The sequence below is a fragment of the Oncorhynchus tshawytscha genome, linkage group LG11 (genome assembly GCF_018296145.1).
Source record: "Oncorhynchus tshawytscha isolate Ot180627B linkage group LG11, Otsh_v2.0, whole genome shotgun sequence".
NCBI classification, from domain to species: Eukaryota; Metazoa; Chordata; class Actinopteri; order Salmoniformes; family Salmonidae; genus Oncorhynchus; species Oncorhynchus tshawytscha.
This window is the reverse complement of record NC_056439.1, coordinates 349,935-377,500: the sequence shown is the minus strand read 5'-3', so window position 1 is coordinate 377,500 and position 27,566 is coordinate 349,935. Positions and strand designations below refer to the sequence as shown.

The 27,566-nt window shown below is 43.7% G+C and overlaps 1 protein-coding gene across 7 annotated transcripts in view; it reads left to right on the top strand.

Moving 5' to 3' along the window:
- Positions 1 to 27,566, top strand: part of LOC112234711 (type II inositol 3,4-bisphosphate 4-phosphatase) — a 266,070-nt gene that overhangs the window by 2,088 nt on the left and 236,416 nt on the right. For all 7 annotated transcript variants that reach the window (XR_006084508.1, XR_006084506.1, XR_006084507.1 and 4 more), the window contains exon 2: positions 15,807 to 15,851. Coding sequence is in view for 4 of the 7 variants with exons in the window: in XM_042329620.1 (XP_042185554.1) it covers positions 15,807 to 15,851 (45 nt within the window). In the remaining 3 variants the exon portion in view is untranslated. The remainder of the gene's footprint in view (positions 1 to 15,806; positions 15,852 to 27,566) is intronic.

The following is a 27,566-nucleotide window of genomic DNA, read 5'->3' as shown; positions in this document are numbered from 1 at the left end:
TATAGTTTTTAAAACAACACCCCAGAACCTTTTTAGAGGTACATTTTTGCCACTTAAAAGGAACCATCTTTTCCATTAAGGTACACTATTGGCTCTTTTAAGGTACAAACTGCAAGGGTACAATTATGTACCTAGAGCTAAAGGTACAAAGAATATACCTTACAGGGCACCACAACAGTGACAAGCGTTTGTACCCCTTTAAGAACAAATGTTATTTCTGTGTGCGCCGTGCACTTTTTAAGGATCCTAAAAACCACCGTGTGGGCCAAACTGTTGTCACTACTAAGCTTTGGCAGAGGCAAAATATATCTCCTGTGGTCATCACTCCAGGTGCATGATAATGAGATAAGCGTTGATTTCAGTGGTGGCACTGAGCCTCCATTCTGTCTCCTCCTGGGGCTGATGCCATGGCTCTTCAGGAGGACAAATATTGCAGTTTCACCATAGGGCTCAGTATTGTTAGCATCGTAGCATGCTAAACTCGGATGTCTTCCCTGAAGGGTAACAGCAAGTGATTGAAGCCTTTATGAAAATGAACGAAGAATGAGGAACAAGGAACACACACACAAACCCTCTCTCTCTATTTCGTTCCTCTCATCACAGCTTATGGGATCAGGGGATGTTTTGAAATATATGTCAAAATAAGATAATTTCCTGTCAAGTAAAGCTCTTTTTCCCCCTCTTCCGCCCTCCATCCCTCCATCCCTCCCTCCAGCCCAACTTTAAGTGGGTGTATAATCAGTAATAATGAACACCTCTGCTCTGGACCTGTGCGTTCCAAATGGCACCCTATTCCCTTTATAGAACACTGCTTTTGACCAGGGCCCGTACGTATTCAATCCCATGTAGGGAGTAGGGTATCATTTGGGACGCAGGCGTTGAACACCTCCGGTTTTGTTTTCTCAAAGTGCGGGGGGGGGGTGAACGGAAGAAGGGAATTGAACAAAGAAGGTAATTATAGAGCTATAGCGCCACAGACAGGTTGACAACCTCCCATTACCAATCACAGGGTGCATTTGTTTCTCTTGACGCCGGGTTGACGTAGAAGATAAGAGGTGGTGGGAACAGCGTTGGGTGAGATGAGACAGGCTTGGCGCGTTCAGGTCACCTAGACTAGAGGGTTTGGTATTCATTGCACCCACGCGCTCCACATCAAAAAGTCTAAAAGAGGTCAAAGGTCAGGATCCATTATATTTTTGACCCTGACGGACACAGTTTTGAACAGTCACCTGTATGAATCATCTCAGCATTGACTATAGTCATGGGCCTACGTTATCGTAGTGTTTCCGTAAGGCGTGCGCACTGGCGGTAGAGAAGTCAGGCGCAGGAGAGCAAAGACTGTGTTACAACAGCACAGCTTAATGATAAAAATCACTGTGAACATAAACAATATATATAATGGGACAAAAACCCCAGACACAACGTGCACAAGCACTTACAATAAACAATACCGGACAAGGACATGTGTGGAACAAAGGGTTAAATACACAACATGTAATTGATGGAATTGAAACCAGGTGTGTGGGAAGACGAGACAAAACAAATGGAAAATGGAAGGTGGATCAGCGATGGCTAGAAGACCGGTGACGTCGACCGCCGAACGTCGCTTGAACAAGGATAGGGACCAACTTCGGAGGAAGTCGTGACAGTTTCTGGCGCTATAAGCAGCATAATGGTGTTACAAGCAGGATATAGCTTATAGTTAAATAACCTCATTATCAATCCGTTACGAAGCTGTGAATACACAAATCCACCTTTATTATCTAGGATTTGAACCCTTACTGGTCTGGATCTTACCACTTAACCCTCCATCCCTCCTGGTTCACCAGTCTAAAACCACCTCATTAACATGCAAATTAACTGTTTCACGCCTCTTCATTAAACGTAGGTGACAAATGCTTCCACCACCATTAACTGTCTGTCCTCTCTCTAGTAGATCCCAGGGCCTTAATGTGACAGTAACTCACTCTCCCCATTGTACCACCACTTACGGTTATTGGGCCTTTTGTTCAAACATCAATCTCGTCAGGTGTGTGTCGGCAGCAGGCCGCGCTAGCTGCTGTCGTTCTGGTGATTGAATCATCAGCATAGTCCAGGTGTTCTTCTGTAACGCCAATTTCCCCAGAAAAAGAGACGGCGAGAGATTTTTTTCCCTCCCAAGTTTCAAACCCCAATGAGCCCTCGGCAGGCAGTGAATTATGGGTAATGCGTTCAATGCATTCCCCTACTCCTAGGTAAATTATATTAAAAGAAAAAAACATGACTGTCTTGGGCCCGGCCCCTTAAATGTAATATCTATTCATGAAAGGGATAAGCGAGGTGATTAAGATCGTCGTAACAACGGCTGCTAACCCACTTTCACAGCCGTGCCAGGGCTTTTCCAGGCTTCTCCTTCTCAGGGAAATTGCTTCATTTTCTCACCACGTGGCTTCTGCTCGCTCGACACTCTGCAGGGGATGTAGGTGCGTGCAAGGTGGGAGGTATGGAGGGAGGGAAGGATGAGGAATTTCTCTGGCATCATTTTGTGAGAACTGTGAATGAGCAGCATTCCCACGTGGGTCTTCCTCCCGAGTTCCGACCTCCACCTTCCCACTTTCCTCAGAGTTACGGGCTTAGGACTCCGGTCCCAAGTGGTACACACGCAGGAAGGGGAGGAAAGAGAGATGAAAGAGAGAGAGAGGAGGGAGGGAGGTTAAATGAGCATCTGCGAGACCCCCCCCCCTCCAGCGCAAGTCCTTGGAGGTTCATTAGGGCTGTCGTCCCAGAAAAATCACCTTGTGCACTTCAGAATACATTACCCCCTCCTTTCCCTCCCTCCCTCCCTCCTCCCTATACCAGAGCTATTATTTCTAGATTCATATGAAACGTATCACAGATGGGCACACCTCATTTGGCGTGGCCCCCCTCCGGTGTGTGTGTGCTAGTCTGTGCAAGTGTTCGTGTGTGTGTGTGTGCCTGATTTGAGTGTATGCATGCCTGCATGTGTGTGCATCTCCAAGGACCCCCCTCATTGGGCTATTTCCATATTTATGGCGCCAGAGGAGTAGCGTAGGTTGCACATTATACTGCACCTGTGTTTCTCTGTCTCTCCATGGTAATCCAACACACTGGAGTTGGGTCACCTGTTAGTTTATCAACTAGTCTAGTCTACACACCTGGCTAATTCTCTCCTGGTGCAATTAGTCAAACTAATTAGGAATTTGTTTGGCTGCGGTTGGGTCAATTCAATTCCTGTAAGGGGTCAATTACATAGTCCCTGGTAGTGGAAGTTGGTATAGCTTTGCAGGTGCATGGATTCTGTTCTCTATTGATACATAACTTTGTAATTTAGAGGCAAGTCAATATCATCTTGGACAGTTGTGTTAGTTGGTTAGTCCTGTTGGTCTACAGTTGAATGAAATGGGTTAGTCCTGTAGTCCTACAGTTTAATTAAATGGGTTAGTCATGTAGAACTACAGTTTAATTAAATGGGTTAGTCCTGTTGGTCTACAGTTGAATTAAATGGGTTAGTCATGTAGAACTACAGTTTAATTAAATGGGTTAGTCATGTAGAACTACAGTTGAATTAAATGGGTTAGTCCTGTTGGTCTACAGTTGAATTAAATGGGTTAGTCATGTAGAACTACAGTTTAATTAAATGGGTTAGTCATGTAGAACTACAGTTTAATTAAATGGGTTAGTCCTGTTGGTCTACAGTTGAATTAAATGGGTTAGTCATGTAGAACTACAGTTTAATTAAATGGGTTAGTCATGTAGAACTAAAGTTTAATTAAATGGGTTAGTCATGTAGAACTACAGTTTAATTAAATGGGTTAGTCCTGTTGGTCTACAGTTTAATTAAATGTGTTAGTCCTGTAGTCCTACAGTTTAATTAAATGGGTTAGTCATGTAGAACTAAAGTTTAATTAAATGGGTTAGTCATGTAGAACTACAGTTTAATTAAATGGGTTAGTCCTGTTGGTCTACAGTTGAATTAAATGGGTTAGTCATGTAGAACTACAGTTTAATTAAATGGGTTAGTCATGTAGAACTACAGTTTAATTAAATGGGTTAGTCCTGTTGGTCTACAGTTGAATTAAATGGGTTAGTCATGTAGAACTACAGTTTAATTAAATGGGTTAGTCATGTAGAACTACAGTTTAATTAAATGGGTTAGTCCTGTTGGTCTACAGTTGAATTAAATGGGTTAGTCATGTAGAACTACAGTTTAATTAAATGGGTTAGTCCTGTTGGTCTACAGTTTAATTAAATGTGTTAGTCCTGTAGTCCTACAGTTTAATTAAATGGGTTTGTCATGTAGAACTAAAGTTTAATTAAATGGGTTAGTCATGTAGAACTACAGTTTAATTAAATGGGGTAGTCCTGTAGACCTACAGTTTAATTAAATGGGGTAGTCCTGTAGACCTACAGTTTAATTAAATGGGGTAGTCCTGTAGAACTACAGTTTAATTAAATGGGGTAGTCCTGTAGACCTACAGTTTAATTGAATGGGGTAGTCCTGTAGACCTACAGTTTAATTAAATGGGGTAGTCCTGTAGAACTACAGTTTAATTAAATGGGTTAGTCATGTAGAACTACAGTTTAATTAAATGGGGTAGTCCTGTAGACCTACAGTTTAATTAAATGGGTTAGTCATGTAGAACTACAGTTTAATTAAATGGGGTAGTCCTGTAGACCTACAGTTTAATTAAATGGGGTAGTCCTGTAGACCTACAGTTTAATTAAATGGGGTAGTCCTGTAGACCTACAGTTTAATTAAATGGGGTAGTCATGTAGACCTACAGTTTAATTAAATGGGGTAGTCCTGTAGACCTACAGTTTAATTAAATGGGGTAGTCCTGTAGACCTACAGTTTATTTAAATGGGGTAGTCCTGTAGACCTACAGTTTATTTAAATGGGGTAGTCCTGTAGACCTACAGTTTAATTAAATGGGGTAGTCCTGTAGACCTACAGTTTAATTAAATGGGGTAGTCCTGTAGACCTACAGTTTAATTAAATGGGGTAGTCCTGTAGACCTACAGTTTAATTAAATGGGGTAGTCATGTAGAACTACTGTTGAATTAAATGGGTTAGTCCTGTTGGTCTACAGTTTAATTAAATGTGTTAGTCCTGTAGTCCTACAGTTTAATTAAATGGGTTGGTCTACAGTTGAATTAAATGTGTTAGTCCTGTAGTCCTACAGTTTCATGAAATGGGGTTGTCCTGTAGATCTACAGTTTAATTAAATGGGTTGGTCCTGTTGGTCTACAGTTGAATTAAATGGGTTAGTCCTGTAGTCCTACAGTTGAATTAAATGTGTTAGTCCTGTAGTCCTACAGTTTCATGAAATTGGGTTGTCCTGTAGATCTACAGTTGATTTAAATGGGTTAGTCCTGTAGACCTACAGTTGAATTAAATGTGTTAGTCCTAGACCTACAGTTGAATTAAATGGGTTAGTCCTGTAGACCTACAGTTGAATTAAATGTGTTAGTCCTGTAGACCTACAGTTGAATTAAATGGGTTAGTCCTGTAGAACTACAGTTTAATTAAATGGGGTAGTCCTGTAGACCTACAGTTTAATTAAATGGGGTAGTCCTGTAGACCTACAGTTTAATTAAATGGGGTAGTCCTGTAGACCTACAGTTTAATTAAATGGGGTAGTCCTGTAGACCTACAGTTTAATTAAATGGGTTAGTCATGTAGAACTACAGTTTAATTAAATGGGTTAGTCCTGTTGGTCTACAGTTTAATTAAATGGGTTAGTCATGTAGAACTACAGTTTAATTAAATGGGTTAGTCATGTAGAACTACAGTTTAATTAAATGTGTTAGTCCTGTAGTCCTACAGTTTAATTAAATGGGTTAGTCATCTAGAACTACAGTTTAATTAAATGGGTTAGTCATGTAGAACTACAGTTTAATTAAATGGGGTAGTCCTGTAGACCTACAGTTTAATTAAATGGGGTAGTCCTGTAGACCTACAGTTTAATTAAATGGGGTAGTCCTGTAGAACTACAGTTGAATTAAATGGGGTAGTCATGTAGAACTACAGTTTAATTAAATGGGTTAGTCCTGTAGACCTACAGTTTAATTAAATGGGGTAGTCCTGTAGACCTACAGTTTAATTAAATGGGGTAGTCCTGTAGAACTACAGTTTAATTAAATGGGTTAGTCATGTAGAACTACAGTTTAATTAAATGGGGTAGTCATGTAGACCTACAGTTTAATTAAATGGGGTAGTCCTGTAGACCTACAGTTTAATTAAATGGGGTAGTCCTGTAGACCTACAGTTTAATTAAATGGGGTAGTCCTGTAGACCTACAGTTTAATTAAATGGGGTAGTCCTGTAGACCTACAGTTTAATTAAATGGGGTAGTCATGTAGACCTACAGTTTAATTAAATGGGGTAGTCCTGTAGACCTACAGTTTAATTAAATGGGGTAGTCCTGTAGACCTACAGTTTATTTAAATGGGGTAGTCCTGTAGACCTACAGTTTATTTAAATGGGGTAGTCCTGTGGACCTACAGTTTAATTAAATGGGGTAGTCCTGTAGACCTACAGTTTAATTAAATGTGGTAGTCCTGTAGACCTACAGTTTAATTAAATGGGGTAGTCATGTAGAACTACTGTTGAATTAAATGGGTTAGTCCTGTTGGTCTACAGTTTAATTAAATGTGTTAGTCCTGTAGTCCTACAGTTTAATTAAATGGGTTGGTCTACAGTTTAATTAAATGTGTTAGTCCTGTATTCCTACAGTTTAATTCAATGGGTTGGTCCTGTAGTCCTACAGTTTAATTAAATGGGTTGGTCTACAGTTGAATTAAATGTGTTAGTCCTGTAGTCCTACAGTTTCATGAAATGGGGTTGTCCTGTAGATCTACAGTTTAATTAAATGGGTTGGTCCTGTTGGTCTACAGTTGAATTAAATGGGTTAGTCCTGTAGTCCTACAGTTGAATTAAATGTGTTAGTCCTGTAGTCCTACAGTTTCATGAAATTGGGTTGTCCTGTAGATCTACAGTTGATTTAAATGGGTTAGTCCTGTAGACCTACAGTTGAATTAAATGTGTTAGTCCTGTAGACCTACAGTTGAATTAAATGGGTTAGTCCTGTAGACCTACAGTTGAATTAAATGTGTTGGTCCTGTAGACCTACAGTTGAATTAAATGGGTTAGTCCTGTAGACCTACAGTTTAATTAAATGGGTTAGTCATGTAGAACTACAGTTTAATTAAATGGGCTAGTCCTGTAGACCTACAGTTTAATTAAATGGGTTAGTCCTGTAGACCTACAGTTTAATTAAATGGGTTAGTCATGTAGAGCTACAGTTTAATTAAATGGGCTAGTCCTGTAGACCTACAGTTTAATTAAATGGGTTAGTCATGTAGAACTACAGTTTAATTAAATGGGTTAGTCATGTAGAACTACAGTTTAATTAAATGTGTTAGTCCTACAGTTTAATTAAATGGGTTAGTCATGTAGAACTACAGTTTAATTAAATGGGGTAGTCCTGTAGACCTACAGTTTAATTAAATGGGGTAGTCCTGTCGAACTACAGTTTAATTAAATGGGGTAGTCATGTAGAACTACAGTTTAATTAAATGGGTTAGTCCTGTAGACCTACAGTTTAATTAAATGGGGTAGTCCTGTAGACCTACAGTTTAATTAAATGGGGTAGTCCTGTAGACCTACAGTTTAATTAAATGGGGTAGTCCTGTAGACCTACAGTTTAATTAAATGGGGTAGTCCTGTAGACCTACAGTTTAATTAAATGGGGTAGTCATGTAGAACTACTGTTGAATTAAATGGGTTAGTCCTGTTGGTCTACAGTTTAATTAAATGTGTTAGTCCTGTAGTCCTACAGTTTAATTAAATGGGTTGGTCTACAGTTTAATTAAATGTGTTAGTCCTGTATTCCTACAGTTTAATTAAATGGGTTGGTCCTGTAGTCCTACAGTTTAATTAAATGGGTTGGTCTACAGTTGAATTAAATGTGTTAGTCCTGTAGTCCTACAGTTTCATGAAATGGGGTTGTCCTGTAGATCTACAGTTTAATTAAATGGGTTGGTCCTGTTGGTCTACAGTTGAATTAAAAGTCCTTAAAGTTGAATTAAATGTGTTAGTCCTGTAGTCCTACAGTTTCATGAAATGGGGTTGTCCTGTAGATCTACAGTTGATTTAAATGGGTTAGTCCTGTAGACCTACAGTTGAATTAAATGGGTTAGTCCTGTAGTCCTACAGTTGAATTAAATGTGTTAGTCCTGTAGACCTACAGTTGAATTAAATGTGTTAGTCCTGTAGACCTACAGTTGAATTAAATGGGTTAGTCCTGTAGACCTACAGTTTAATTAAATGGGTTAGTCATGTATAACTACAGTTTAATTAAATGGGCTAGTCCTGTAGACCTACAGTTTAATTAAATGGGTTAGTCCTGTAGACCTACAGTTGAATTAAATGTGTTAGTCCTGTAGACCTACAGTTGAATTAAATGGGTTAGTCCTGTAGACCTACAGTTGAATTAAATGGGTTAATCCTGTAGACCTACACTTGAATTAAATGGGGTAGTCCTGTAGACCTACACTTAAATTAAATGGGTTAGTCCTGTAGTCCTACCGTTTAATTAAATGTGTTGGTCTACAGTTTAATTAAATGTGTTAGTCCTGTATTCCTACAGTTTAATTAAATGGGTTAGTCATGTAGAACTACAATTTAATTAAATGTGTTAGTCCTGTAGTCCTACAGTTTCATTAAATGGGGTTGTCCTGTAGATCTACAGTTGAATTAAATGGGTTGGTCCTGTTGGTCTACAGTTGAATTAAATGGGTTGGTCCTGTAGACCTACAGTTGAATTAAATGTGTTAGTCCTGTAGACCTACAGTTGAATTAAATGTGTTAGTCCTGTAGACCTACAGTTGAATTAAATGGGTTAGTCATGTAGAGAGAGTTGCTGAAAAATGTAAAATGTAAAGTGGCTGATTTGGTGGAGTGATTAGAGCCCTCAGAGGTAGAGAGAGCTGTAAAGTGGCTGATTGGTGGAGTGATTAGAGCCCTGTGAGGTAGAGAGAGCTGTAAAGTGGCTGATTGGTGGAGTGATTAGAGCCCTGTGAGGTAGAGAGAGCTGTAAAGTGGCTGATTTGGTGGAGTGGTTAGAGCCCTGTGAGGTAGAGAGAGCTGTAAAAGTGGCTGATTTGGTGGAGTGGTTAGAGCCCTCAGAGGTAGAGAGAGCTGTAAAGTGGCTGATTTGGTGGAGTGATTAGAGCCCTGTGAGGTAGAGAGAGCTGTAAAGTGGCTGATTGGTGGAGTGATTAGAGCCCTGTGAGGTAGAGAGAGATGCAAAGTGGCTGATTGGTGGAGTGATTAGAGCCCTGTGAGGTAGAGAGAGATGCAAAGTGGCTGATTGGTGGAGTGATTAGAGCCCTGTGAGGTAGAGAGAGCTGTAAAAGTGGCTGATTGTGATTGGCTGTCCCCTATGGTAAAGTGATGCAGAGAGGGCCTTGAGCAGCTCAACAGCTGCGATTGTCCCATGATCCCTGACAAGGGTATTTTCTTCTCACCAAGTTTCATCACCAGTCATTTACATTTACGTCATTTAGCAGTGGGTCACTGTAGTATCATGTTATTAACATGTCACATGTCACATAGTCTTAATGTTAAACACCAGTCATGGTAATATAATGTTATTAACATGTCACATAGTCTCAATGTTAAACACCAGTCATGGTAATATAATGTTATTAACATGTCACATAGTCTTAATGTTAAACACCAGTCATGGTAATATAATGTTATTAACATGTCACATAGTCTCAATGTTAAACACCAGTCATGGTAATATAATGTTATTAACATGTCACATAGTCTTAATGTTAAACACCAGTCATGGTAATATAATGTTATTAACATGTCACATAGTCTTAATGTTAAACACCAGTCATGGTAATATAATGTTATTAACATGTCACATAGTCTCAATGTTAAACACCAGTCATGGTAATATAATGTTATTAACATGTCACATAGTCTCAATGTTAAACACCAGTCATGGTAATATAATGTTATTAACATGTCACATAGTCTTAATGTTAAACACCAGTCATGGTAATATAATGTTATTAACATGTCACATAGTCTTAATGTTAAACACCAGTCATGGTAATATAATGTTATTAACATGTCACATAGTCTCAATGTTAAACACCAGTCATGGTAATATAATGTTATTAACATGTCACATGTCACATAGTCTCAATGTTAAACACCAGTCATGGTAATATAATGTTATTAACATGTCACATGTCACATAGTCTTAATGTTAAACACCAGTCATGGTAATATAATGTTATTAACATGTCACATGTCACATAGTCTTAATGTTAAACACCAGTCATGGTAATATAATGTTATTGACATGTCACATAGTCTTAATGTTAAACACCAGTCATGGTAATATAATGTTATTGACATGTCACATAGTCTCAATGTTAAACACCAGTCATGGTAATATAATGTTATTAACATGTCACATAGTCTTAATGTTAAACACCAGTCATGGTAATATGTTATTAACATGTCACATAGTCTCAATGTTAAACACCAGTCATGGTAATATAATGTTATTAACATGTCACATAGTCTTAATGTTAAACACCAGTCATGGTAATATAACCAGTGGTGGAAAAAGTACCCAATCTTTTATACTTGAGTAAAAGTAAAGATACCTTAATACTAAAGTAAAAGTTAGTCACCCAGTAAAATACTACTTCAGTAAAAGTTAGTCACCCATTAAAATACTACTTCAGTAAAAGTGTCACGGATTTCCTCCTCTTCATCTGAAGAGGAGAGGCGAAACGGATCAGAGGACCAATATGCGGCGTGGTAAGTATCCATGGTAAATCTTTAATAAAGAAAATACTGACACTGTATACAAAACAATAAACAAATGACAACCGTGAAGCTACAACATAGACAATCACCCACAAACAAACAGTGCAACCCAGGCTACCTAAGTATGATTCTCAATCAGAGACAACTAATGACACCTGCCTCTGATTGAGAACCATACTAGGCCGAAACATAGAAATGCCCCAAAACATAGAAAAACAAACATAGACTGCCCACCCAACTCACGCCCTGACCAACTAAATAAATACAAAACAAAGGAAATAAAGGTCAGAACGTGACAGTACCCCCAAAGGTGCGGACTCCGGCCGCAAAACCTTGACCTATAGGGGAGGGTCTGGGTGGGTGTCTGTCCGCGGTGGCGGCTCTGGCGCAGGACGCGGACCCCACTTCACCATTGTCTTAGTCCGCCTTATTGTCCGCCTCCGTGGCTTTCTCACCATGGCCACCCCTCTCAATGACCCCACTGGACAGAGGGGCAGCTCTGGACAGAGGGGCAGAAGCTCTGGACAGAGGGGCCGAAGCTCTGGACAGAGGGGCAGAAGCTCTGGACAGAGGGGCAGAAGCTCTGGCGCCTCTGGGCTGACGGGCTCTGGCGCCTCTGGGCTGACGGGCTCTGGCGCCTCTGGGCTGACGGGCTCTGGCGCCTCTGGGCTGACGGGCTCTGGCGCCTCTGGGCTGACGGGCTCTGGCGCCTCTGGGCTGACGGGCTCTGGCGCCTCTGGGCTGAAGGGCTCTGGCGCCTCTGGGCTGACGGGCTCTGGCGCCTCTGGGCTGACGGGCTCTGGCGCCTCTGGGCTGACGGGCTCTGGCGCCTCTGGGCTGACGGGCTCTGGCGCCTCTGGGCTGAGGCGGGCTCTGGCGCCTCAGACTCCGGCAGCGGCGCCGGACAGGCGGGAGGCTCCGGCAGCAGCGCCGGACAGGCGGGAGGCTCCGGACAGGCGGGAGGCTCCGGCAGCGGCGCCGGACAGGCGGGAGGCTCCGGCAGCAGCGCCGGACAGGCGGGAGGCTCCCGGACAGGCGGGAGGCTCCGGACATGCGGGAGGCTCCGGCAGCAGCGCCGGACAGGCGGGAGGCTCCGGACAGGCGGGAGGCTCTGGCGCCGGCAGGCAGCGGCGCCGGACAGGCGGGAGGCTCCGGCAGCGGCGCCGGACAGGCGGGAGGCTCCGGCAGCGGCGCCGGACAGGCGGGAGGCTCCGGACAGGCGGGAGGCTCCGGCAGCGGCGCCGGACAGGCGGGAGGCTCCGGCAGTGGCGCCGGACAGGCGGGAGACTCCGGCAGCTGCGCCGGACAGGCGGGAGACTCCGGCAGCTGCGCCGGACAGGCGGGAGACTCCGGCAGCTGCGCCGGACAGACAGGACCACCTGCAGGGAGGAGACGGAGAGACAGCCTGGTGCGTGGGGCTGCCACAGGAACCACCAGGCTGGGGAGACCTTCAGGAGGCTTGGTGTTAAAAGGAGGCAACTGAAGGACCGGGCTGTGGGGAGCACTGGAGCTCTGGTGCGCAACCTTGGCACCACTTCCCCAGGCTGGACAACTACTCTAGCCCGGACCCTCCAGAGTGCAGGCACAGGTTGAACCGGGCTGTGGGTAAGCACGGGAGATCTAGTGCTTACTACACGCACCTCTCCCTTAGGCTCCACTCCCACATTCGCCCGGCACGAGCGGAGCGCAGGCAGAGGACGCACTGCACCCTCCCAGCGCCCGGAGACACAGCACGCAGAGCCGGCGCAGGATAACCTGGACCCAACCTGCGTACCGGCGACCAGACCCGCTGAGCAGGCACCATACGCCCTGGCTCGATGCCCACACTCTCACGGCACTTTCGGGGGGCTGCCCTATAGCGCACCGGGCTATGGGCGCGCACTGGCGACACCGTGCGCTTAACCGCATAACACGGTGCCTGACCAGTAATGCGCTGCTTATAATAAGCCCGAGGAGTGAGCTCAGGTCTGCTACCTGGCTCACTACCACACCTCGTCTGCCCCCCCAAAAATTTTTTTGGGGGCTGCCTCTCGTACCTGTCGCACTGCCGTGCTGCCTCCTCATATCGCCGGCTCCTCTCTCCGGCTGCCTCTGTTCTCCTAGCTGCCTCCACCTGTTCCCATGGAAGGTGATCCTTTCCCGCCAGGATCTCCTCCCAGGTGTAGCAACCCTTGCCGTCCAATACATCCTCCCATGTCCAGGAGTCCTGTGATGCTGGCCGCTGTTGTTGCCGCTGCTGCTGCTGTCGTCGCTGCTGTTTACCACGCCGCTTGGTCCGTTGGTGGTGGGTGATTCTGTCACAGATTTCCTCCTCTTCATCTGAAGAGGAGAGGCGAAACGGATCAGAGGACCAATATGCGGCGTGGTAAGTGTCCATGGTAAATCTTTAATAAAGAAAATACTGACACTGTATACAAAACAATAAACAAATGACAACCGTGAAGCTACAACATAGACAATCACCCACAAACAAACAGTGCAACCCAGGCTACCTAAGTATGATTCTCAATCAGAGACAACTAATGACACCTGCCTCTGATTGAGAACCATACTAGGCCGAAACATAGAAATGCCCCAAAACATAGAAAAACAAACATAGACTGCCCACCCAACTCACGCCCTGACCAACTAAATAAATACAAAACAAAGGAAATAAAGGTCAGAACGTGACAAAAAGTTAAAGTCACCCAGTAAAATACTACTTCAGTAAAAGTCTAAAAGTTTTTGGTTTTGTACTTAAGTCTCAAAAGTAAAAGTATAAATCATTTAAAATGTCTTATATTAAGCAAACCAGATGACACAATTTGTTTGTTTTTTAAATTTATGGATAGCCAGGGTCACAGTTCAACACTCAGACATCATTTACAAGCAAAGCATTTGTGTTTAGTGAGTCTGTCAGATCAGAGGCAGTAGGGATAACCAGGGATGTTCTCTTGATAAGTGCGTGAATTAGACCATTTTCCTGTCCTGCTAAGCATTCAAAATGTTTGTGATTATAGCTAACTAGTGATTACTGATAATAAAATGAGTTAGTAACCTAATGATATGATCTGTCTTCGCTAGAAGTGTGCTGTGTTTGCAACACCCGGCCCATACGTCAAGACGTGTAGAGTACCCACGCTTCATTAGCCAGGTTGACGATGCTGTGAGAGAGGACAATTCTGCCCAGGCACTGCGGAACGAGGATGAGGGGGTGCACTGTGTGTGTGTGTGGGTGTGTGTGCTTATGAGTGCGTGTCTGTGTTTCTGCTTATGTGTGTGTGTGTTGCAGAGAGTGTGTGAGTTTCTCCCTTGGCACGCGGCCCTCCAGGTATGGTGGTGAGCTCATGCCTCAATGATACCGGTCATACTGGCATCAGATGGTGGGTACAAGCGATGGCACCCCCCCTCCCCACCACCCAGCCACCTCCATTAGCTCCCCATCGGGGTGGTTGTGGGGAGGGGGGAAGCTGGGCATTCAGGGCGATGGATGTCGGGGAACTCTGGCTGTGACACACGCCGCAATCGGATAAATAGATTGCAGCCCGTTTGCATAATCTAAAGCGAACCGGGCCATCAATCACACGTGAGGTGTTTTGCTCCGAGCCGTTACAATAGCCACAGTGTTAAACCTCTCTGAAGACATATTGTGTTGATGATGGGGGAAGGTATTTTTCCATGCTTACTACCGTAGAGTGAATGGAAAGACTGGCACTGAAGTGGTGTTGCCTTTCATTTGGGTTTCATTTGGAGGAGAGGTGCCATGCTCGTCGACCTCGTTAAAAGCCTAAATGAAATGGTCGTAGAGGGCATAGTGGTTAATATGGAGATGAATGGTTATTTGATAGATGGTTTGCCCTTTGCAGTGAAATGTGTGTGTGCGTGTTTCGGTATCTGTCGGTGTGTCCGTCTGTGTTTTTTTTTTCGGTGTGTCTGTCGGTGTGTTTCAGTGTCTGTCGGTGTGTCCGTCTGTGTTTTTTTTTCCGGTGTGTTTCGGTGTCTGTCGGTGTGTCCATCTGTGTTTTTTTTCCCAGTGTGTTTCGGTGTCTGTCGGTGTGTCCGTCTGTGTTTTTTTCGCCGTGTTTGTCGGTGTGTTTCAGTGTCTGTCGATGTGTCTGTCTGTGTTTTGTTTTCGGTGTGTTTCGGTGTCTGTCGATGTGTCTGTCTGTGTTTTGTTTTCGGTGTCTGTCGGTGTGTCCGTCTGTGTTTTGTTTTCGGTGTGATTCAGTGTCTGTCGGTGTGTCCGTCTGTGTTTTGTTTTTGGTGTGATTCAGTGTCTGTCGGTGTGTCCGTCTGTGTTTTGTTTTCGGTGTGATTCAGTGTCTGTCGGTGTGTCCGTCTGTGTTTTGTTTTCGGTGTGATTCAGTGTCTGTCGGTGTGTCCGTCTGTGTTTTGTTTTCGGTGTGATTCAGTGTCTGTCGGTGTGTCCGTCTGTGTTTTGTTTTCGGTGTGATTCAGTGTCTGTCGGTGTGTCCGTCTGTGTTTTGTTTTCGGTGTGATTCAGTGTCTGTCGGTGTGTCCGTCTGTGTTTTGTTTTCGGTGTGATTCAGTGTCTGTCGGTGTGTCTGTCTGTGTTTTGTTTTCGGTGTGATTCAGTGTCTGTCGGTGTGTCCGTCTGTGTGTTGTTTTCGGTGTGTTTCAGTGTCTGTCGGTGTGTCCGTCTGTGTTTTGTTTTCGGTGTGATTCAGTGTCTGTCGGTGTGTCCGTCTGTGTTTTGTTTTCGGTGTGTTTCAGTGTCTGTCGGTGTGTCCGTCTGTGTTTTTTTTCGCCTTGTTTGTCGGTGTGTTTCGGTGTCTGTCGATATGTCTGTCTGTGTTTTTTTTTCACCGTGTTTGTCGGCGTGTTTCGGTGTCTGCGCGCCTGTGTGTGTCGTGTCTGAATTATCTCAGATTATTAATTTTTCATGAGTGAACAGCTTTGTATTCTCTCTTAATGATTTTCCTCTCTCTCTGTCTCTGTATCACAGGTGTTATCCTGATTCCCAAGCTGCCCCATGTGGAGTTCAGCCTGGGTAAGTGTTTGTCCTTCTCTCTCTGTTCTTCTTCTTCTCTGTTCTTCTTCTTTTTCTTCTCTATGTCCTCCTTTGTCCTCTCTCTGTTCTTTTTCTTCTCTGTTCTTCTTTTTCTTCTATGTCCTCCTCTGTCCTTCTCTCTCTGTTCTTCTTCTTCTCTGTTCTTCTTCTTTTTCTTCTCTGTCCTCCTCTGTCCTTCTCTCTCTGTTCTTCTTCTCTCTGTTCTTCTTTTTCTTCTCTATGTCCTCCTTTGTCCTCTCTCTGTTCTTTTTCTTCTCTCTCTGTCATCCTCTCTAGTCTTTTCCTCTCTGTTCTTCTTCTCTCTCTGTTCTTCTTCTCTCTTTGTCCTCCTCTCTAGTCTTCTCCTCTCTCTTCTTCTTCTCTATGTCCTTCTGTGTTCTTCTACTTCTCTGTTCTTCTTCTCTCTCTGTTTTTATTTTTCTCTCTGTTCTTCTCTCTCTCTGTCCTTCTCTGTCTTCTCTCAGTGTTTTTCTTCTCTCTGTTCTTCTCTCTCTCTGTTCTTCTCTCTCTGTGATTCTCTTATTTCATGCCACAGGGCTCCAATTTCACCATGTAGTCAGCTCAGATAGCCAGACACATCCTATTATCGTCAGGAGGCCACTATGAGACAGATCAAACATACACATGTACACACATGCGCATGCATGCGTACACACACACACACACACACACACACACACACAGAGAGACAGACAGACATTAATCAACCAGCCGATAGATCAAAGACTAGACTCACTTCTTCCTTCCTGTCTCACAGTAGAGGGGTTCTGGTTCTTCTTCCTGACTGTCTCACAGTAGAGGGGTTCTGGTTCTTCTTCCTGACTGTCTCACAGGAGAGGGGTTCTGGTTCTTCTTCCTGACTGTCTCACAGTAGAGGGGTTCTGGTTCTTCTTCCTGACTGTCTCACAGGAGAGGGGTTCTGGTTCTTCTTCCTGACTGTCTCACAGTAGAGGGGTTCTGGTTCTTCTTCCTGACTGTCTCACAGTAGAGGGGTTCTGGTTCTTCTTCCTGACTATCTCACAGGAGAGGGGTTCTGGTTCTTCTTCCTGACGGTCTCACAGTAGAGGGGTTCTGGTCCTTCTTCCTGACGGTCTCACAGTAGAGGGGTTCTGGTCCTTCTTCCTGACTGTCTCACAGTAGAGGGGTTCTGGTCCTTCTTCCTGACTGTCTCACAGTAGAGGGGTTCTGGTCCTTCTTCCTGACTGTCTCACAGTAGAGGGGTTCTGGTCCTTCTTCCTGACTGTCTCACAGTAGAGGGGTTCTGGTCCTTCTTCCTGACTGTCTCACAGTAGAGGGGTTCTGGTCCTTCTTCCTGACTGTCTCACAGTAGAGGGGTTCTGGTCCTTCTTCCTGACTGTCTCACAGTAGAGGGGTTCTGGTTCTTCTTCCTGACTGTCTCACAGTAGAGGGGTTCTGGTTCTTCTTCCTTTTCGACTGTTAGAGATGGTTTCATGTATATTTTATACTTCTGCAATGGGAGAGTTCTATTTTTGGTCGATGCATTGTTGCCCATGACAAGTTTCACTGTGTCGATGTCTGACAGGGTGGGTTATGTGAATCTTAGCTGCAGTGCTCTGAGTAGGGGGAAGAGGTTCATTGGCTTGGGAGGTGGGGGGGAGAGGTGAGCCATAATCTTTCATCTTGACCACCCCCCAGGCATTGGAAAATGTGTTATCAGTAAAGCCAGTGTATTTTCCTGACCAGGTGATATAACCAGGTAAAACTGGGGTCCAGAGTTTTTCCTGGTCAGGTTAGTTGTCCAGAACAACTCCTGGCCCTAGTTATTGGGTCTGAGTGTGTAACTCTGTAACTCAGTTAAGTCATCATTTAAATGAAAATGTGTCTCTGCTCATCACAAAGATATTGTTTTCATCAATTCCATCTGTTATAGAGATAATAAAACACCATATTAATACACATCACTGTTGTAGAGTTAAAACAACAACATATGGACATGTTTTCCTTTCAACACTCTGGACATTTCTGTCTACCCACAATGCCTGCTGAGCAGACCAGCAACGTGCAGCCGGAGAGCAGCTGGCCAGTCAGATTGCAATTTGAGTGCTGGTGCACACATACAGGGACTCCCAGCTCGGTTTCATTTCTAGACAGATTATCTGCTGTTAAGGACTGTGTGTGTGTGTGTGTGTGTGTGTGTGTGTGTGTTACAGACCTCCAAGGAATGGGCGAGGCATTACACTATTAGAGTGCGTGTGCGTGTGTGTGTGTGTGTGTGTGTGTGGAGGGTGTGTGTGTGTGTGGAGGGGGAGTATCGTCCCATGGCAGGAGACTCTCTCAGACAGTTGGCTCTCACCCATTCCCTTGACCCTCATCATATTTACACACACACACACACACACACACACACACACACACACACACACACACACACACACACACAGTGTACAAACACATATATGGTCGCCTTTGCCTGTTAACCATTGTACTGCATAACACATTTAATTTAAGTGACAATAGAATTGACTGGAGTAGAGCTGAATAAATATGCACTGTGAGTCTTCGTGTAGTGATGCAATGCTTCTCCAGAGGTTGTGAAGTGGCTTCTGTTCTAATGTAAATGTTCTGGAACAATGGAGTCAATCTGCTGGACAGCTGCAGAGGAAAGGGTGAAATGTTTGTATAATTGCAGGGGTTGTGTGTCCTGTGTGTGTGTGTGCGCATGCAAGCGTGTGCGTATCACTCTCTCTCTGTGTGTGTGTGTGTGTATGTCGGCCTACTATGTCAGCGAGACCCCCCATCTTCTTCCTTTGATCCATCACACTGTAAATACCAGTTTTGTTTACCTAGTCCTTAAATTACATGTGTATTTTATTCAATTGCCATTCACCATTTTGACTGAAAGGGCTTTTGTTGCTCAGGGAAAACATGATTATCTGGAAGCTCTTAGCTTGAGGTTCATGTGTTTTTATTGATAGAGGCTGGCAGTTCTTTTATTCATGCCTTCCATTTCTCTCTCGCTTGATTGATACATGAAATGATATTGCCAGAAGTACCAGGAATACATCCATTGAAAAAAACACAAAGAAAAGGGGTTTCTTGGTAATCCGTGAAAGCTGAGGGCTCTTGGCCTACCTGGGGTTCAAGCTACAGTATATTCTTGGAGCATAAAACGATAACAACAAAAACAGCCACCCTGTCACTTGTTTTAGTACACAGCTGAGTGAAGTGGTTAGGGAAATGTAATCCTTCTCAAATTCATAGACATCCCTCTAGATCCAAGGACTGACAGTGAGAGAGAGATTCACAGACCCCAGACTGCACCTTTAAGGGCCATTGAGCTGAAGGGCAGTTTGGCTGAATAAAGCTTTGCCAGTAAATGTTGAGTACATTTCATAACGGGATGAGATGATTCTAGGTTCGGTCTCGGCAAATAAAAAAATCAACGGCTTGGCAATGATGTCGATGGTTCAGCAGGTCTCGTATCACAACAAGCTAATCACCCGTGACAAATAAAACAATGATTCCAGCCAAAATGATTTCTTTCTGGCCCTTATTATCAATTACCATCAGAGTGGGTGATTTAGAGAAAACGGTACGAAGAAATCGTTCTTTGTGCGTTCTACTCCACCCGGCTGGAATGTCTTCTCACTTTAACCGTACGAAGAGAAGGTTTCTGACAAGCTGACATGCTCGTCCTCTGTAAAGGAAATGAGTGAAGACAGTTGATGTACAGCTCAGGATCGTAAGGGGATAGGTGGGGACGAGCCGAGAGAATACGCTGTGCATCTGTGATCAAGGACTCTCTCAGGAGACGGATAGAGGTGAAAGAAAGAGGGAACTGAGTGAAAGAGGTGCCTGCCACATTCTTTCCACATCATCTATGCCCTATGACGTTGCTCATTTAGCGCTGCCTTCCCTCGTAGGATGATATACAGTGAGTGTCGAAGACATTAAGGACCCTCCCCTTTTGCCCTCAGAACAGCCTCAATTCGTCAGGGCATGGACTCTACAAGGTGTTGAAAGCGTTCCACAGTGATTCTGTACCAGGTTGACTTCAATGCTTCCCACATTTGTGTCAAGTTGACTGGATGTCCTTTAGGTGGTGGACCATTCATGATACACATGGGAAACAGTTAAACATGAAAAACCCAGCAGCGTTGCAGTTCTTGACACACTCACACTGGTGCGCCTGGCACCAACTACCATACCCCTTTCAAAGGCAGGTTAATCTGTTGTCGTCACCCTCTGAATGGCACACCATCCAGGTCTCAGTTGTCTCAAGCTTAAAAAATCCTCCTTTGACCTGTATCCTCCCATTCATCTACACTGATTGAGGTGGATTTAACAAGTGACATCAATAAGGGATCATAGCTTTCACCTGGATTCTATGTCATGGAAAGAGCAGGTGTTCCTAATGCTTTGTACACTCAGTGTATATTCTGATGGATCTGCGCAGGGTAGATTCTAACGTGCACTGCCCTATGTTAGCCTCTTTTCCTAGAGGGTGTTTGTGTTTTTAACACTTGACACATCAGCCATGTCCACATGTGTGCTGAAGTTTGTATGCGATCTGCGTTTTAGATAACAACAGTCATCACTCGTAATCGGCTCTTTTTTAGTACTATGCATATGTTTTCAAAGTAACGACCAAGGTGGCAGGATATCCTGCAAAAAAGGCTACCAACTATTCTGTTTGTTATCTTAGCACAATTAAATAGGAACTCTGTATACTTTTGAATGCAAAAGGGAAGAGTCTTGAGATTTACAATAACCTGATATTTAACCTCATAACGATCTTTGAACAAATATAGCTGCTACTCGGGAGCGAGGTCACCAAGGGGAGAATTTAGAATGCTAAAAAGTAGTCCCTCTCAGTTACCCAAAACGCTTCATCACGCCTCGGATTCATCAGCAGCAGAACCATTAGCATTATTTCCACTTGTTGCCTAGTAACTGTGGAGGAATGATTCAGTGTCAAACGGTGTGCCCGGCTATGCACTCCAAACTAATCACGCATTAGGCTTTTTATTCATTCATTCGACCACACATTCAGCTTGAAGTGATGCATGTATATCAACCTCATACCTACAGCAGGTCTGAACAGTACTGTCAACACATTGAGGTGGACTGAGTTCACATTATGTATTACCGTTATAATTGTTTGTCACTATTCCATGGACTTTGTTTGACCTAAACACTACAGGCATTGTGGAACTAAGACCTACATAGACATTCATAGTATGAATCTGCATACGTACACCATGGCCTTTAGTTGTACTGTAGCCTGATTCGTTGTAGTCACTGTGCCTAATCTCCCTGTGGACTTTGTTTGACCGCCACAGTGGCTACAGTCTCTCAGGCAGTCATGGTGTGCGGAAGGACAATTTTCTCTTTAGAGGTCTAAACAGTGGGATGATTCTACATAAAACACCCTCCTGGTCAGTGTCTGATTGGTTGAAGCCAGTAGCCTCCGAACATCAGAATTTCCAATGGCCCTGTGCCACAACAGGAAGCCTCTCTTTCAGTGGCCTCCAGGGGGAAGTCTCCGTGGAGAGGGGCTGCCGCTGCGTCAGGATGCCCAGCTTGGCAGCTCCTCCTCTGGGTACTGTGTTCTGGGGTTTAGGCAGGGTCCACCCAGCTGAGATGAGACTCACACCCCAGGGGAGTGGAGGAGATGCGGGGGAGAGGAGGAGAGGTAAGGGGGTGGGTTGAAGTGGGGTTTCAAAACCTTCCCAAAACACACTGTCAACTACCAATTAAAGCTTGATTAATCGGCTTCCCTCATTAGCTGTCGCTCGGCACACAAATTAGGTGCGTCTGTCGTTTGATAATGCCAATGTCGGAAAACAATGTTTCAAACGCCGATGTTGTCCTTCATTTCCCATTCAGGTAACCTGTGTGTTACCTCTGAGCTATACACAGAGGGGAAATAACCACTTCACACACACACAGAGGGGGCATTTCAAAACCCCTTACTGTGCTTTTTACGTTTTTCTTTTTAACTTTGCAAATGTGGATCAAGCTTTACTCTGATCACTAGTGTTGATGATCATGGCCATATTATAATTAGTGTAAGCGAGGTGCAGGTGGCCATTTTAACTACAGTACAGTAGATCTCTTCATCTACTTCTGTCTAGTAATGTTCTGAGAGAAACACACTTCTAACAAGTTGAAGGTAGCCTCTATTTTGGAAATGACCTCGGCTAGATCTTAGAAAACGGCTTCCTATTCCCTACAAAGTGCTCTACTTTGTTTGCTATATAGGGTGCCATTTTGGATGTACCCTGGATGTTGGAACAACGTATACACACATTCAACGTTTCAAAAGAGTGGAGCCCCATAGTATATTTGGATGCAATTGCCGCAGGATGCAGTTGCTCCAGCCAAATGCTACGCCAAGTCACCGGGCGTTCATTTCTTCTCCGCAATAAGTCTGGATCGGAGTACCTCCCCGACGATTTCTAGAAGGTAAACACATTCTAACCGTTCTGACTGGTCCAGAAACCAATGGGTTGGGCCAGAGCCAGAACACATGTGGGCTTTGATACTTTGATTGGTTAGAGATGATCCAATCACTGAAGACTTTGTTTTCTACAACACCCCTCATTTTGACATCCCCACAAATGACTTCAATGATGGCAGAGTCTCAGACTGAAGTATGTGGCGAACATAGAGCCGTTTGGGTCACCAGGCAACCGGTGTGTAACTCCCTGTACTGTAGCTCCTTTAACAAAGGCCCAATCATCATTTCAACTCAGCATGGATACAGGATAAAGGAAGGGAAGTGGCCAATTTGTTTCCCAGAAAAAGAACCACCAATTTGAAGGCAAACTCTCTTCAGCATGGATGCAAACAGTCAACATCTGTTTCTGTATGTCAATCTGACATGGTGCGAACACACTTCAAAGATTTACTGGAGCCGTTTCTTCTGCTAAGACACTCGATCAGCATCGATTTAAGTAAGTCCAAAGCCAGGTGAGACATGTGTGCCATTTTATTTGTCATTTGTATAGAGCAGGGGTCTCTCTCCTTTTCTAGCATGAGAGCTACTTTTTTAAAAATTAAACGTTGCGAGCGACTCATTTTTTTCTAGCTTTCAGATAAACACAATATTTTCTTCCCGGGTCCTTAGTGTACAAGAGAAAGTAGTTTACTGTCAATATATCTAGTAATATAATGGTTAATTAACAACTCTAAGGGGGGCCATATAAAATCTGTGATTCTTTTCCAAATTCTGTTTAATATTTTCTCAAATGATGTTTTCTCAGTTTTATTTGGGGAGGGGGGTCACTGAACAATTGTTCATAGATAAACAACGAAATTGGATGTCCATGTCAATTGCTAAATATCAGCAGTTGACAAAACAAATGTATGTTTGGAAGAAAGCTAATAAATAGATTTGAGTGTAATTCCCCTTTAATTCCCCTTTAATTTAACTGTCCCTTTAATTGCACAGAAACGTGTCGATAGAGCTTAATGCGATGGTTCTCTACTGCTGCTGTTCATTTCATGGCAAAGTTTCCAAATAATAAATAATAGATACAAATGATATACTCACTCATGGTATACTTTTTCCAGGTAAGCCGCCTTTGCAGTTACAGTTCTTGGATAAGGGTTTTGGGGAAAGTATTTCTGTCAACTCACAAGATGGTTATCACATCAAGTGGAGTGATAGACAAACGCGCGTGCCACACAGACAGACAGGGGCAATATTGCTGGAAATGAATTGGCAGATGTTGTGTTAGGATTGGCTTTTTAAGCCAATAGTGGCTGACCATGGGTGGAATAATGTCAATGTTATGTTGATTAGTTAGTAGCTGGGAGCTTGCGGTGTCGCATACTTGTGAGATTTGTTTATGACAGTTTGCAATGGAACACATGAAAAATTGCGTATACTTTCGGGAATTGTTTGCCTGAGCTACTCATAGGTGGGCTGTGAGCTACGAGCTAGCGGTCAACCTGTTGGAGACCCCTGGTATAGATTATCATTCGCTCCTCACTTTATGGTGCGTGTTCTTTATTTGGGATACTTCACAGAATCAACATCTGTCCATTAATTCTACATCTTTCACTAGTCTAACATCATATGGTTGTCATTTTCTCTGTTTAATTGACATGTCAGATGTATAGACTCTCTCCACAACATGAATTGCCATTCTAGTAATATAACAGGCATTATATTTTCCAAAGACCTGATGGTGAACACTGAACAGGTGTGAAAATGGCGGCGGCAGATGCAAATAATGTTGTCAAATTAATTGAAGCGCTGATATAATTATCGTGATTAATAATCCTCATCTGGAGAGTGGTGTATTTGTCTCCCATAGCAACCCCCACTGTCCCCCTTTCTCTCCCCATTTGCCCTTCAAATGGAATTTAGATTCCCTGTAAGGTCACAGTGGCGACGTTTTTAAACAAATTCCCTGTGAATTCGTCTTGAAAAGTGTCAATGTATTCACATTTTTCCTCTTGCTCTCTCTCCCTTTCCCTCTCTCTTTTCTGTTTCTTTGTCTCTTTCTCTCCATCTCTCTCCCTTTCCCTCTCTCTTTTCTGTTTCTTTGTCTCTTTCTCTCCATCTCTCTCCCTTTCCCTCTCTCTTTTCTGTTTCTTTGTCTCTTTCTCTCTCCCTTTCCCTCTCTTTTCTGTTTCTTTGTCTCTTTCTCTCCATTTTCTCCCTCTCTTTTCTGTTTCTTTGTCTCTTTCTCTCCATCTCTCTCCCTTTCCCTCTCTCTTTTCTGTTTCTTTGTCTCTTTCTCTCCATCTCTCTCCCTTTCCCTCTCTTTTCTGTTTCTTTGTCTCTTTCTCTCCATCTCTCTCCCTTTCCCTTTTCTGTTTCTTTGTCTCTTTCTCTCCATCTCTCTCCCTTTCCCTCTCTCTTTTCTGTTTCTTTGTCTCTTTCTCTCCATCTCTCTCCCTTTCCCTCTCTCTTTTCTGTTTCTTTGTCTCTTTCTCTCCATCTCTCTCCCTTTCCCTCTCTCTTTTCTGTTTCTTTGTCTCTTTCTCTCCATCTCTCTCCCTTTCCCTCTCTCTTTTCTGTTTCTTTGTCTCTTTCTCTCCATCTCTCTCCCTTTCCCTCTCTCTTTTCTGTTTCTTTGTCTCTTTCTCTCCATCTCTCCCTTTCCCTCTCTCTTTTCTGTTTCTTTGTCTCCTCCATCTTCCCTTTCTCTCTTTTCTGTTTCTTTGTCTCTTTCTCTCCATCTCTCTCCCTTTCCCTCTCTCTTTTCTGTTTCTTTGTCTCTTTCTCTCCATCTCTCTCCCTTTCCCTCTCTTTTCCTTTTCTCTTTCTCTCCATCTTTCCCTGTTTCTTTTTGTTTCTCTTTCTCTCCATCTCTCTCCCTTTCCCTCTCTCTTTTCTGTTTCTTTGTCTCTTTCTCTCCATCTCTCTCCCTTTCCCTCTCTCTTTTCTGTTTCTTTGTCTCTTTCTCTCCATCTCTCTCCCTTTCCCTCTCTCTTTTCTGTTTCTTTGTCTCTTTCTCTCCATCTCTCTCCCTTTCCCTCTCTCTTTTCTGTTTCTTTGTCTCTTTCTCTCCATCTCTCTCCCTTTCCCTCTCTCTTTTCTGTTTCTTGTCTCTCATCTCTCTCCCTTTCCCTCTCTCTTTTCTGTTTCTTTGTCTCTTTCTCTCCATCTCTCTCCCTTTCCCTCTCTCTTTTCTGTTTCTTTGTCTCTTTCTCTCCATCTCTCTCCCTTTCCCTCTCTCTTTTCTGTTTCTTTGTCTCTTTCTCTCCATCTCTCTCCCTTTCCCTCTCTCTTTTCTGTTTCTTTGTCTCTTTCTCTCCATCTCTCTCCCTTTCCCTCTCTCTTTTCTGTTTCTTTGTCTCTTTCTCTCCTCTCTCTTTCCCTTTCTCTTTTCTGTTTCTTTGTCTCTTTCTCTCCATCTCTCTCCCTTTCTTTCTTTTCTGTTTCTTTGTTTCTCTCCATCTCTCTCCCTTTCCCTCTCTCTTTTCTGTTTCTTTGTCTCTTTCTCTCCATCTCTTCCTTTCCCTCTCTCTTTTCTGTTTCTTTGTCTCTTTCTCTCCATCTCTCTCCCTTTCCCTCTCTCTTTTCTGTTTCTTTTTCTCTTTCTCTCCATCTCTCCCTTTCCCTCTCTCTTTTCTGTTTCTTTGTCTCTTTCTCTCCATCTCTCTCCCTTTCCCTCTCTCTTTTCTGTTTCTTTGTCTCTTTCTCTCCATCTCTCTCCCTTTCCCTCTCTCTTTTCTGTTTCTTTGTCTCTTTCTCTCCATCTCTCTCCCTTTCCCTCTCTCTTTTCTGTTTCATCTCCATCTCTCTCCCTTTCCCTCTCTCTTTTCTGTTTCTTTGTCTCTTTCTCTCCATCTCTCTCCCTTTCCCTCTCTCTTTTCTGTTTCTTTTTCTTTCCATCTCTCCCTTTCTCTCTCTCTTTTCTGTTTCTTTGTCTCTTTCTCTCCATCTCTCTCCCTTTCCCTCTCTCTTTTCTGTTTCTTTGTCTCTTTCGCTCCATATCTCCCTCTTTTTCTCTCCATCTCTCTCCCTTTCCTCTCTCTTTTCTGTTTCTTTGTCTCTTTCGCTCCATATCTCCCTCTTTTTCTCTCCATCTCTCTCCCTTTCCATCTTTCTTCCCATCTCTCCCATCTCTCCCTCTCTATCTAAAATGTTACGGACCTCATAAAGTCAGTAGTTGAGTTTAATGCCTGTGGCTTTGGTCCTATCACTCTGTGAAGCGATGCGGGCAGAGATGTCCACTGTCACATGTCAATCCTCAGTAGAGTGTGATATTAGGTGAGATCCCAGGACCTGTCAGAGATCCTCCGAGCCTTTGAACTGGAGAGGATCAAACACTGTTGAGCAACTCCCCAGTTCTATACCAGTTCTATACCACACTTCAAATCAAACTGTATTAGTCACAATACAATAGGTGTAGACCTTACAGTGAAATGCTTACTTACGAGCCCCAATTCAACAATGCAGTTTAAAAATAAAAATACGGATAAGAATTCAAAGTATCAAGTAATTAAAGAGCAGCAGTAAAATAACAATAGCGAGACTGTATACAGGGGGGTACCGGTACAGAGTCAATGTGCGGGGCACTGGTTAGTTGAGGTAATATGTACATGGTGGTAGAGTTATTAAAGTGACTATGCATAGATGATGACAACAGAGAGTAGCAGTGGTGTAAAAGAGGAGGAGTGGGCAATGCAAATAGTCAGGGTAGCCATTTGATTAGGTGTTCAGGAGTCTTATGGCTTGGGGGTAGAAGCTGTTTAGAAGCCTCTTGGACCCTAGACTTGGCGCTCCAGTACCACTTGCCGTGCGGTAGCAGAGAGAACAGTCTTTGACTTGGGTGGCTGGAGTCTTTGACAATTGGATGTGCTGCTATGATTGTGGGAGAGATGGAGAAAGAGAGAGACATGGAGCAAGAGAGAGGAAGCAAGACAAAAAGAGAGCGAGAGAAATGATGAAACGTAGGGTAAAGCTGAGGAACAGAGGGAGCGGATCTTCTATGGCCCCTGGGAAAATAGAAGTGTGTGTGTTTCTATGCGCGACTGCGTGCATGTCTGTTCTTCTGCCTCCTCTGTTCTAACGCGGCTTTCTTCAGCCCTGTGTGGCTCCAGCACTTTAATGCAACTCCAACATATCTAATATTAAGATCTGGGTTGTTGGTGAATGTCATGATGTAGAATTCATCCGATGGAATAGCACCAGATAGATGGCACCGCATCGTAGTTGGCTGTGTTGTTTTGTTCTGCCTGGCGCTGCAGCCTTTCCTCCATGACAAC